We start from the raw sequence: 12,981 nt of genomic DNA on the forward strand, positions 1-12,981 counted from the left end.
TTCTATTATTTTCACATTTTATGAATCCTATTATTCTGACATTTTATAAATCCTATTATTTTCACATTTTATACATCCTATTATATTTACTTAGGTCTACTACACTACTGTATGTTAATGTTGTCATTATGGTGGTACTTAATGAATACTTAGGTCTACTACACTACTGTATTTAATGTTGTCATTATGGTGGTACTTAATGAATACTTAGGTCTACTACACTACTGTATTTAATGTTGTCATCATGGTGGTACTTGATGAATACTTAGGTCTACTACACCATCTGGTCCTTCACCCTAGGGCCGTGGCCTCCTCTTCAGTTTCTATCAAACATTTGACACGTCGTGTCTGAGTGAAGTCTGGCTGCATCTAGTCAGCTCTTCATGTAATCCTCAAGCACGGCGGATAAAATTTCCAACATGTTTATGTGTGTACAACAGCTGTTTCAATATCTTTTCATCTGCCTGGATTTGCACACTCCAGTCTTTCTTCTTCACTGCATGCCGAGGAACCTCTGTCACAACAACAACACTAACTATTGCTTCTGGTACTATGTCAGTTAATACATCATTTAATACGTCATTTTATATGTAATTTAATACATCATTTAATACATCATTTAATATACATAATATGTAATTTAATACATAATTTAATACGTCATTTAATATACATAATATGTCATTTAATACGTCATTTAATATGTCATTTAATATATATAATATGTCATTTAATACAACTTTTAATACATCATTTAATACATCATTTAATATGGATAATATGTCATTTAATGCATCATTTAATACATCATTTAATATGGATAATATGTCATTTAATACATAATTTGATACATCATTTAATACATCATTTAATGCATAATTTAATATGCATAATATGTCATCTAATACCTAATGTAATACATTATTTAATATGCATAATATGTCATTTATTACGTCATTGAATGCATCATTTTTTACAACTTTTATCATGTCATTTAATATGCATAATATGTCATTGAATACATCATTTAATACGTCATTTAATACATCATTTAATATACATAATATGTCAGTTAATACATCATTTAATACATCATTTAATACATCATTTAATACATCATTTAATACGTCATTTAATACGTCATTTAATACGTCATTTAATATGCATAATATTTCATTTATTACGTCATTGAATACATAATTTTTTACAACTTTTAACATGTCTGTCAGGGTGTGTTGGTGACGAACCCCAAGATGCAGAGAAGGTGGCAGGCATTGTGCGAGAAAACATGATTTAATGTGCAAAATATAAAAAAATTAAGAAAAGACACAAACCAGGAACTAGGAATGGACAAACTGGAAACAGTGAACAGGGATCCAGCAAACAGGGACTAGGAACAAAAAGACAGTAAGCTACAAACTATAGCTTACCGCATACAGCTACACCGATATCAACACGACAGGTCGGAACAACAAGTAGAAATGACAATCATTAGCGACATTGACAGGTAGACACTACAATAATCCAGCACTGACTGGAGGGGAAGGCAGGTTTAAATAGCAGCTGGCTGATTGACACCAGGTGTGGCCAGGTGCCAATCAGCCAGAGCTGAGGGGACAGCACTCAGAGAGACAAACAGGAAACTGAACCAAAATAAGAGTGCTGACAGGAAATAAAACAAACTGAGGAAAAACTAAAACTTAACCAAACTGTCAGGGACAAGCCTGACAATGTCATTTAATATGCAAAATATGTCATTAAATACATAATTTAATACGTCATTTAATATGTCATTTAATATGCATAATACATAATTTAATAAATCATTTAAAACAGCATTTAATACATTATTTAATACATCATTTAATACGTCATTTAATATGTCATTTAATATGTCATTTAATATGTCATTTAATATGCATTCATATGTCATTTAATATGCGTAATCTGTCAATTAATACATCAATTGATATACATACTTTGTAATTTATTACATCATTTAATACATCATTTAATACACCATTTAATACATCATTTAATATACATAATATGTCATTAAATACATAATTTAATACATAATTTAATATGTCATTTTATACATAATTTAATATGCATAATACGTCATTTTATACGTCATTTAATACATCATTTAATACGCCATTTAATATGCATAATATGTCTTTTAATACATCATTTAATGCATCATTTAATACGTCATTTAATACGTCATTTAATATGCATAATACATCATTTAATAAATAATTTAATACTTAAAAACACACACACACATACATTATTTAATGCGTCATTTAATATGGCATTCAATATGTCATTTAATATGCATAATATGTCATTTAATACATCATTTGATACATAATTTAATGTACATAATATGTCATTTAATACATCATTTGATATATAATTTAATATACATAATATGTAATTTAATACGTCATTTAATATACATACTTTGTCATTTATTACGTCATTTAATACATAATTTAATACATAATTTATTACGTCATTTAATACATCATTTAATATGCATAATACGTCATTTTATAAGTCATTTAATAAGTCATTTAATAAGTCATTTAATAAGTCATTTAATACATCATCTAATACGCCATTTAATATGCACAATATGTCATTTAATACATAATTTAATGCATCATTTAATATACATAATATGTCAATAAATACATCATTTAATATGTCATTTAATACGTCATTTAATACATCATTCAATACATCATTTAATATGCATAATATGTCATTTAATACATAATTTAATATACATAATATGTGATTTAATATGTTATTGAATACATCATTTAATATGTCATTTGATACGTCATTTAATATACATAATATGTCATTTAATACATTATTTAATACATCATTTAATATACATAATATGTAATTTAATTAGCCATTTAATACCTCATTTAATATACATAATATGTCATTTAATACATTATTTAATACATCATTTAATATGCATAATATGTCATTTAATACATCATTTAATACATCATTTAATATGCATAATATGTCATTTAATATACATGATATGCCATTTAATACATAATTTAATATGCATGATATGTCATTTAATACATCATTTAATATGCATAATATGTCATTTAATACATCATTTAATACATCATTTAATACATCAGTTAATACATCATTTAATATGCACAATATGTCATTTAATACATCATTTAATATAACATTTAATATGCATAATATGTCATTTAATACATCAGTTAATATACATGATATGTCATTTAATACATCATCTAATATGCATGATATGTCATTTAATACATCATTTAATATGCATAATATGTAATTTAATACATCATTTAATGTCATTTAATATACATAATTTCATTTAATATGTCATTTAATGTATCATTTAATATACATAATGTGTCATTTAATACATCATTTAATACATGATTTAATATGCATAATATTAAATGTAATACATCATTGAATACATTATTTAATACATCATTTAATATGTCATTTAATATGCCATTTAATACATCATTTAATATGCACTATACATATTTTAATATGTCATTTAATATGCATAATATGTAATTTAATACATAATTTAATACGTCATTTAATATACATAATGCCATTTAATATGTCATTTAATGCATCATTTAATATACATAATGTGTCATTTAATACATCATTTAATACATCATTTAATATGCATAATATTAAATGTAATACATCATTGAATACATTATTTAATACATCATTTAATATGTCATTTAATATGCCATTTAATACATCATTTAATATGCACTATATATATTTTAATACGTCATTTAATATGCATAATATGTCATTTAATATGTCATTTAATACGATGATGGTGGAATTCTGGTGACATAAAAACACATGGGAGAGTTCAATTTGAATTTGGGCCACCATTTTTTGTTGTGTACGTTAATTCATATGTGTGTGTGTGTGTGTGTGTGTGTGCGTGCGTGTGTGTCCCTTGAAATGTGTGTGTGTGTTGAATGTGTGTATTGAAGTGTGTGAGAGATGGTCCATTCTCGGTTGAGCAGAAACAATGGAACCTCTCTGATTACATCTCCCCTGTACAGCGGACGGTGTGTGTGTGTGTGTGTGTGTGTGTGTGTGTGTGTGTGTGTGTGTGTGTGTGTGTGTAGAGGGGGGGCCTAAAAACTTTGCCTCTCCCTCTTTCTTCCTCTGTGACCGCCATCGTTTCCTCACACACACACACCACAACACACACACACTCACACACACACACACACACACACACACACACACACACACCCTCCCCTCACAGTGGTCTGGCACCTCATTGGTTAAACTCCCAGCCATAAGTGGCTGCCATTGGCCGAGGGGCCGAGGGGGGTTAAATATATAAAAGTGGGTCTGTGAAGTCCGTGGTCACAAGTCCCCAAAGTTCCTGGCGTGGCGGACTGAAGCGCCCCACAGATGAGAAAAAAGACTTTGTGGAATAACTCCCGAGGAATGTTCTGGCCCCGCTACGATCTTCATGTCCGTGTTCTGGGTTCGTGGTCCGGAACTTTGCCGCATCCCGACAGCGTGAGAGAGACCTTGGCAGAGCAGAAAGTCCTGGAATGAGTTTAGGGGAGCCCACCTTGTCTCGGGGGGCCGTGTCCTTCCTGGGCCCCGCGTGGGCGGGCGGGACCCCCAGCCCCGCCGCCTCCAGCCCTGACTTGGGTTTCGAGCGGAACCTCCCCGATGACCCCGGAGTCCTCGCGAGAGCGGAGTCCAAGAGCACCGCCTCGGTCGGGTCCGGCGGGGGCCAGAGTCCAGACCTGGCGGGAGGCGATGGGAAGGGCGAGCAGAGGATCCGCCGGCCCATGAACGCCTTCATGGTTTGGGCCAAAGATGAGCGGAAACGACTGGCCTTGCAGAACCCAGACCTGCATAACGCCGTGCTCAGCAAGATGCTCGGTAAGACCACCGTCACCTTTACGGACAGACCTCCCACTCGCCTCCATTCTTACCGACAGACCTCACACTTTCCTCAAGTCTTACCGACAGACCTCCCACTCTCCTCGATTCTTACAGACAAACCTCCCACTCTTCTTGATTCTTACCGACGGACCTCCCGCTCTTCTTGATTCTTACGGACAAACCTCCTATTTTTCTCTATTCTTACAGACAGACATTCCACTCTTCTCGATTCTTACGAACAGACCTCCCATTTTTCTCGATTCTTACAGACAGACATTCCACTCTTCTCGATTCTTACGAACAGACCTCCCATTTTTCTCGATTCTTACAGACAGACATTCCACTCTTCTCGATTCTTACGGACAGACCTCCCATTTTCTCGATTCTTACGGACAGACCTTCCACTCTTCTCGATTCTTACGGACAGACCTCCCATTTTTCTAGATTATTACCGACAGACCTTCCACTCTTCTCGATTCTTACTGGCAGACCTCCCTCTCTTCTTGATTTTTACGGACAGACCTCCCATTTTTCTTGATTCTTACTGACAGACCTCAAACTCTTCTTGATTCTTATAGACAGACCTCCCATTTTTCTAGATTCTTACGGACAGACCTTCCACTCTTCTCGATTCTTACATACACACCTCCCACGCTTCTTCATTCAAACGGACAGACTTCCCATTATTCTAGATTCTTACCGACAGACCTTCCACTCTTCTTTATTGTTACGGACACACCTCCCATTTTTCTAGATTCTTACTAACAAATATCCCACTCTTCTTGATTCCTACCGACAGACCTCCCATTTTTCTAGATTCTTGCCGACAGACCTTCCATTTTTCTAGATTCTTACCGACAGACCTTCCATTTTTCTAGATTATTACCGACAGACCTTCCACTCTTCTCGATTCTTACTGGCAGACCTCCCTCTCTTCTTGATTTTTACGGACAGACCTCACATTTTTCTTGATTCTTAATGACAGACCTCAAACTCTTCTTGATTCTTATAGACAGACCTCCCATTTTCCCAGATTCTTACAGACAGACCTCCCACTCTTTTCGATTCTTACATACAAACCTCCCACGCTTCTTGATTCTAACGGACAGACTTCCCATTATTCTAGATTCTTACCGACAGACCTTCCACTCTTCTTGATTCTTACAGACAGACCTCCCATTTTTCTAGATTCTTACCGACAGACCTCCCACTCTTCTTTATTGTTACGGACACACCTCCCATTTTTCTAGATTCTTACTAACAAATATCCCACTCTTCTTGATTCCTACCGACAGACCTCCCATTTTTCTTGATTCTTACCGACAGACCTTCCATTTTTCTAGATTATTACCGACAGACCTTCCACTCTTCTCGATTCTTACTGGCAGACCTCCCTCTCTTCTTGATCTTTACGGACAGACCTCACATTTTTCTTGATTCTTAATGACAGACCTCAAACTCTTCTTGATTCTTATAGACAGACCTCCCATTTTTCTAGATTCTTACGGACAGACCTTCCACTCTTCTCGATTCTTACATACACACCTCCCACGCTTCTTGATTCTAACGGACAGACTTCCCATTATTCTAGATTCTTACCGACAGACCTTCCACTGTTCTTTATTGTTACGGACACACCTCCCATTTTTCTAGATTCTTACTAACAAATATCCCACTCTTCTTGATTCCTACCGACAGACCTCCCATTTTTCTAGATTCTTACTAACAGATATCCAACTCTTCTTGATTCCTACCGACAGACCTCCCATTTTTCTAGATTCTTACCGACAGACCTTCCATTTTTCTAGATTCTTACCGACAGACCTTCCATTTTTCTAGATTATTACCGACAGACCTTCCATTTTTCTAGATTCTTACCGACAGACCTTCCATTTTTCTAGATTATTACCGACAGACCTTCCACTCTTCTCGATTCTTACTGGCAGACCTCCCTCTCTTCTTGATTTTTACGGACAGACCTCACATTTTTCTTGATTCTTAATGACAGACCTCAAACTCTTCTTGATTCTTGCCGACAGACCTCCCATTTTTCCAGATTCTTACAGACAGACCTCCCACTCTTTTCGATTCTTACGTACAAACCTCCCACGCTTCTTGATTCTAACGGACAGACTTCCCATTATTCTAGATTCTTACCGACAGACCTTCCACTCTTCTTGATTCTTACAGACAGACCTCCTATTTTTCTAGATTCTTACCGACAGACCTCCCACTCTTCTTTATTGTTACGGACACACCTCCCATTTTTCTAGATTCTTACTAACAGATATCCCACTCTTCTTGATTCCTACCGACAGACGTCCCATTTTTCTAGATTCTTACCGACAGACCTCCCATTTTTCTACAAACCTAAAAGCAGTGAAGTTGTCACGTTGTGTAAATGGTAAATAAAAAGAGAATACAACAAATCCTTTTCAACTTATATTCAATTGAATAGACTGCAAAGACAAGATATTTCATGTTCACACTGAGAAACTGTCATTTTTTGCAAGTATTAGCTCATTTGGAATTTGATGCCTGCAACATGTTTCAAAAAAGAGTGAGAAAGTTGAGGAATGCTCATCAAAGACTTATTTGGAACATCCCACAGGTGAACAGGCTAATTGGGAACAGGTGGGTGCCATGATTGGGTATAAAAGCAGCTTCCATGAAATGCTCAGTCGTTCACAAACAAGGACGGGGGCGAGGGTCACCACTTTGTCAACAAATGCCTGAGCAAATTGTTTAAGAACAACATTTCTCAACCAGCTATTGCAAGGAATTTAGGGATTTCACCATCTACGCTCCGTAATATCATCAAAAGGTTCAGAGAATCTGGAGAAATCACTGCACGTGAGTCATGATATTACACACCTTGGATCACTCAGGCGGTACTGCATCAAAAAGCCACATCAGTGTGTAAAGGATATCACCACATGGGCTCAGGAACACTTCAGAAAACCGCTGTCAGTAACTACAGTCGGTCGCTACATCTGTAAGTGCAAGTTAAAACTCTACTATGCAAAGCCACAGCCATTTATCAACAACACCCAGAAACGCTTGGCTGGGCCCGAGCTCATCTAAGATGGACTGATGCAAAGTGGAAAAGTGTTCTGTGGTCTGACGAGTCCACATTTCAAATTGTTTTTGGAACTGAGGACGTCGTGTCTTTCGGACCAAAGAGGCAAAGAACCATCCGGATTGTTCTAGGGTGAATGTGTAAAAGGCAGCATGTGTGATGGTATGGGGGTGTATTAGTGGCCAAGACATGGGTAACTTACACATCTGTGAAGGCACCATTAATGCTGAAAGGTACATACAGCTTTTGGAGCAACATACGTTGCCATCCAAGCAACGTTATCATGGACGCCCCTGCTTATTTCAGCGAGACAATGCCAAGCCACGTGTTACAACAGCGTGGCTTCATAGTAAAAGTAAAGTAAAATATGAGAAGGGAGACTGTTGAACAACTTAAGCTGTACATCAAGCAAGAATGGGAAAGAATTCCACTTCAAAAATGTGAGTCCCAAACCTTTACTGAGTGTTGTTAAAAGGAAAGGCCATGTAACACACTGGTAAAAATGCCTTTTTTGCAATGTGTTGCTGCCATTAAATTCTAATTTAAATATTATTTGCAATAAAGAACAAAGTTTCTGAGTGTGAACATGAAATATCTTGTCTTTGCAGTCTATTCAATGGAATATAAGTTGAAAAGTATTTGTTGTATTCTCTTTTTATTTAGCATTTACACAACCTGACAACTTCACTGCTTTTGGGCTTTTGTAGATTGTTACGGACAGACCTCCCACTCTTCTCGATTCCTTCCATGGCTGTGAAAAATGTGACCTTCCTTTTATTCCTAAGGTGAATAATACACCAGATAACGGGTGAGGGTTTGGCGGATGCCTTCCGGGATACATTGTGGTCCTCTACGGTGCACGTGTTTGTAGATTGGATATTGGGGCTCCTTTTGTACAGAGGAACTTGGACCACAGCTAAGTGCTTCTGTCGTATTCAAAATCTTTGACTTGGGTTCTGATTAGTGTTATTTTTGCAGAAGAGCCTTAAAACAACAACAGAGCTTCTATTCTTTTTAGAGGATCTTTGACTGGTGATATTTTTAGCAGTTCCTAAAAAAAACAGAGCACAATTTTTGACTTGTGCGTTTGCGGTATGTCCTTAACACATTCCTGTCATTTAGAGGATCTTTGACTGCATGGTATTTTTGCAATGGAGTCCTATAGAAACAGCAAAGTGCTCCTGTCGCATAGAAGATCTTTGACTCTGGTGTTTTGGCCTTGTGTTCTTAAAAACAGGAAAGTGCTCCTGTCATATAGAAGATCTTTGACTCTGGTGTTTTTTCCCTTGTGTTCTTAAAAACAGCAAAGTGCTCCTGTCGCATAGAAGATCTTTGACTCTGATGTTTTTCCCTGTGTTCTTAAAAACAGCAAAGTGCTCCTGTCGTATAGAAGATCTTTGACTCTGGTGTTTTGGCCTTTTTTCTTAAAAACAGCAAAGTGCTCCTGTCGTATAGAAGATCTTTGACGCTGGTGTTTTGGCCTTTTTTCTTAAAAATAGCAAAGTGCTTCTGTCGTATAGAAGATCTTTGACTCTGGTGTTTTGGCCTTTTTTCTTAAAAATAGCAAAGTGCTCCTGTCGTATAGAAGATCTTTGACTCTGGTGTTTTTGCCTTGTGTTCTTAAAAACAGCAAAGTGCTCCTGTCGTATAGAAGATCTTTGACTCTGGTGTTTTCCCCTGTGTTCTTAAAAAAAGCAAAGTGCTCCTGTCATATAGAAGATCTTTGACTCTAGTGTTTTTTCCTTGTGTTCTTAAAAACAGCAAAGTGCTCCTGTCGTATAGAAGATCTTTGACTATGGTGTTTTTTCCTGTGTTCTTAAAAACAGCAAAGTGCTCCTGTCATATAGAAGATCTTTGACTCTGGTGTTTTGGCCTTTTTTCTTAAAAATAGCAAAGTGCTTCTGTCGTATAGAAGATCTTTGACTCTGGTGTTTTGGCCTTTTTTCTTAAAAACAGCAAAGTGCTTCTGTCGTATAGAAGATCTTTGACTCTGGTGTTTTTGCCTTTTTTCTTAAAAACAGCAAAGTGCTCCTGTCGTATAGAAGATCTTTGACTCTGATTTTTTCCCCTGTGTTCTTAAAACATCAAAGTGCTCCTGTCGTATAGAAGATCTTTGACTCTGGTGTTTTCCCCTGTGTTCTTAAAAACAGCAAAGTGCTCCTGTCGTATAGAAGATCTTTGACTCTGATTTTTTTTCCCTGTGTTCTTAAAAACAGCAAAGTGCTCCTGTCGTATAGAAGATCTTTGACTCTGGTGTTTTTTGCCTGTGTTCTTAAAAACAGTAAAGTGCTCCTGTCATATAGAAGATCTTTGACTGGTGTCTCCTGTCGTACAGACCTTTGAACACGACTGTTTTGTGTCCTCATGCAGGAGGTGCGACAAAACCCGATATAGGAATAATAATTTCAAACAAAGGTGACATTTTGCATTTTTATTTTTAACCATCAATATTTTTTAACAATATTTTCTCTTTAAATAATTCATTATTGGAGTCACAGTTGCAATGTAACATCTGCACGATGACATAACAGGAGGTGCAACGAAACAATTAGTTAAAAAATAAATAAATAAATAAATAAATAAATATATATATATATATATATATTTGATAATATTTTAATTTTAATCCCTAAATACAGATTGTGTTCAAATATGATTTATTTGTTTATATGCATATTTATTATTATTCGGTGAAAAATGATGTTTAGTAGCAGCAGTGCGTGCTTATTAACGAGGGTGTCAAAAAATAATCGATTTTCGGACAAATTGTGATTCTTATTTTTAACGATTCTTAATTGATTTAAAAAATAAATAATCAAAAATCAATTAAAATATCTATTTTTTTCCAATCTGTCCTGTCCAGCCCCTCGGGTAAATCATATTGCTGATGTACACGTTCATTGTAGAAGTTTTGGATACTTCTCCTGTTGCCTAATTTGTATTTGACTTTAGTAAATGTTTGGGAAGCATTTTATCAAATAAAACCAGTTTTCTTTTAAGTAATATAAACATTTATCAGAGGTGTTCCTCTATTTTATGGAGGAATGTAGTTAATCATACAAAAGCCCAAAAGCAGTGAAGTTGTCAGGTTGTGTAAATGGTAAATAAAAAGAGAATACAACAAATCCTTTTCAACTTATATTCAATTGAATAGACTGCAAAGACAAGATATTTCATGTTCACACTGAGAAACTTTCTTATTTTTTGGCAAATAATCATGAACTTAGAATTTAATGGCAGCAACACATTGCAAAAAAGGCATTTTTACCAGTGTGTTACATGGCCTTTCCTTTTAACAACACTCAGTAAAGGTTTGGGAACTGAGGAGACACATTTTTGAAGTGGAATTCTTTCCCATTCTTGCTTGATGTACAGCTTAAGTTGTTCAACAGTCTCCCTTCTCATATTTTAGCCTTCACACATGTCCAAGTCTGGACTACAGGCAGGCCAGTCTAGTACCCGCACTCTTTTACTATGAAGCCATGCTGTTGTAACACGTGGCCTGGCATCGTCTTGCTGAAATAAGCAGGGGCGTCCATGGTAACGTTGCTTGGATGGCAACATATGTTGCTCCAAAAGCTGTATGTACCTTTCAGCATTAATGGTGCCTTCACAGATGTGTAAGTTACCCATGTCTTGGCCACTAATACACCCCCATACCATCACACATGCTACCTTTTACACTTTCACCCTAGAACAATCTAGATGGTTCTTTGCCTCTTTGGTCCGGAGGACACGACGTCCACAGTTTCCAAAAAAAAATTTGAAATGTTTCTGGGTGTTGTTGATAAATGGCTTTGGCCGAGCATAGTAGAGTTTTAACTTGCACTTACAGATGTAGCGACCAACTGTAGTTACTGACAGTGGTTTTCTGAAGTGTTCCTGAGCCCATGTGGTGATATCCTTTACACACTGATGTGGCTTTTTAATGCAGTACCGCCTGAAGGATCCAAGGTGTGTAATATCATGGCTTACGTGCAGTGATTTCTCCACATTCTCTGAACCTTTTGATGATATTACGGAGCGTAGATGGTGAAATCCCTAAATTCCTTGTTAAGAAATGTTGTTCTTAAACAATTTGCTCAGGCATTTGTTGACAAAGTGGTGACCCTCGCCCCCGTCCTTGTTTGGGAACGTCCGAGCATTTCATGGAAGCTGCTTTTATACCCAATCATGGCACCCACCTGTTCCCAATTAGCCTGTTCACCTGTGGGATGTTCCAAATAAGTCTTTGATGAGCATTCCTCAACTTTCTCAATCTTTTTTGCCACTTGTGCCAGCTTTTTTGAAACATGTCGCAGGCATCAAATTCCAAATGAGCTAATATTTGCAAAAAATAAGAAAGTTTCTCAGTGTGAACATGAAATATCTTGTCTTTGCAGTCTATTCAATTGAATATAAGTTGAAAAGGATTTGCAAATCCTTGTATTCTCTTAGGGACAAGCGGTAGAAAATGGATGGATGGTTGGGTTCCAAATTATTTTTATTTTATTTTTTATAACAGGCATGACGGCGCGTCGTCGTCACGTGGTGACATTGCTGGTTTTACCAGCAGAGGAGCATGTTGGGCAGCGCACACACACAGAGTACTTACAAGCTGAAACAGTGTGGAGACAGAAAAGGGAGAATGGTACTGGTACCAAAATATTGCTATTTGGAAAACCTTAGAGTGTATATATATGTGTGTGCGTGAGTGTGTATATACAGTATATATATATATGTGTGTGCACGTGTGTGTATATATGTGTGCGTGTGTGTTCAAAAATGTGTGCGTGTGTGTGTATTTTTGTGTGTGTGTGTATGTAAATATATATCTGTGTGCGTGTATATATACATGTGTGCGTGTGTGTATGTATATATATATATATATATATATATATATATATATATATATATATATATATATATATATATAT

The 12,981-nt window shown here is 36.1% G+C and overlaps 1 protein-coding gene across 1 annotated transcript in view; it reads left to right on the forward strand.

Moving 5' to 3' along the window:
- The first annotated feature begins 4,466 nt into the window (after positions 1-4,466).
- The window catches only part of sox18 (SRY-box transcription factor 18), a 17,677-nt gene continuing 9,162 nt past the window's right edge, over positions 4,467-12,981 (forward strand). Inside the window, exon 1 of the mRNA XM_062052545.1 lies at positions 4,467-4,983. Within this exon, the coding sequence (XP_061908529.1) occupies positions 4,644-4,983 (340 nt within the window). The 5' untranslated portion in view covers positions 4,467-4,643. The remainder of the gene's footprint in view (positions 4,984-12,981) is intronic.

This window comes from Entelurus aequoreus, linkage group LG07, assembly GCF_033978785.1.
Source record: "Entelurus aequoreus isolate RoL-2023_Sb linkage group LG07, RoL_Eaeq_v1.1, whole genome shotgun sequence".
In the NCBI taxonomy this organism is placed as follows: Eukaryota; Metazoa; Chordata; class Actinopteri; order Syngnathiformes; family Syngnathidae; genus Entelurus; species Entelurus aequoreus.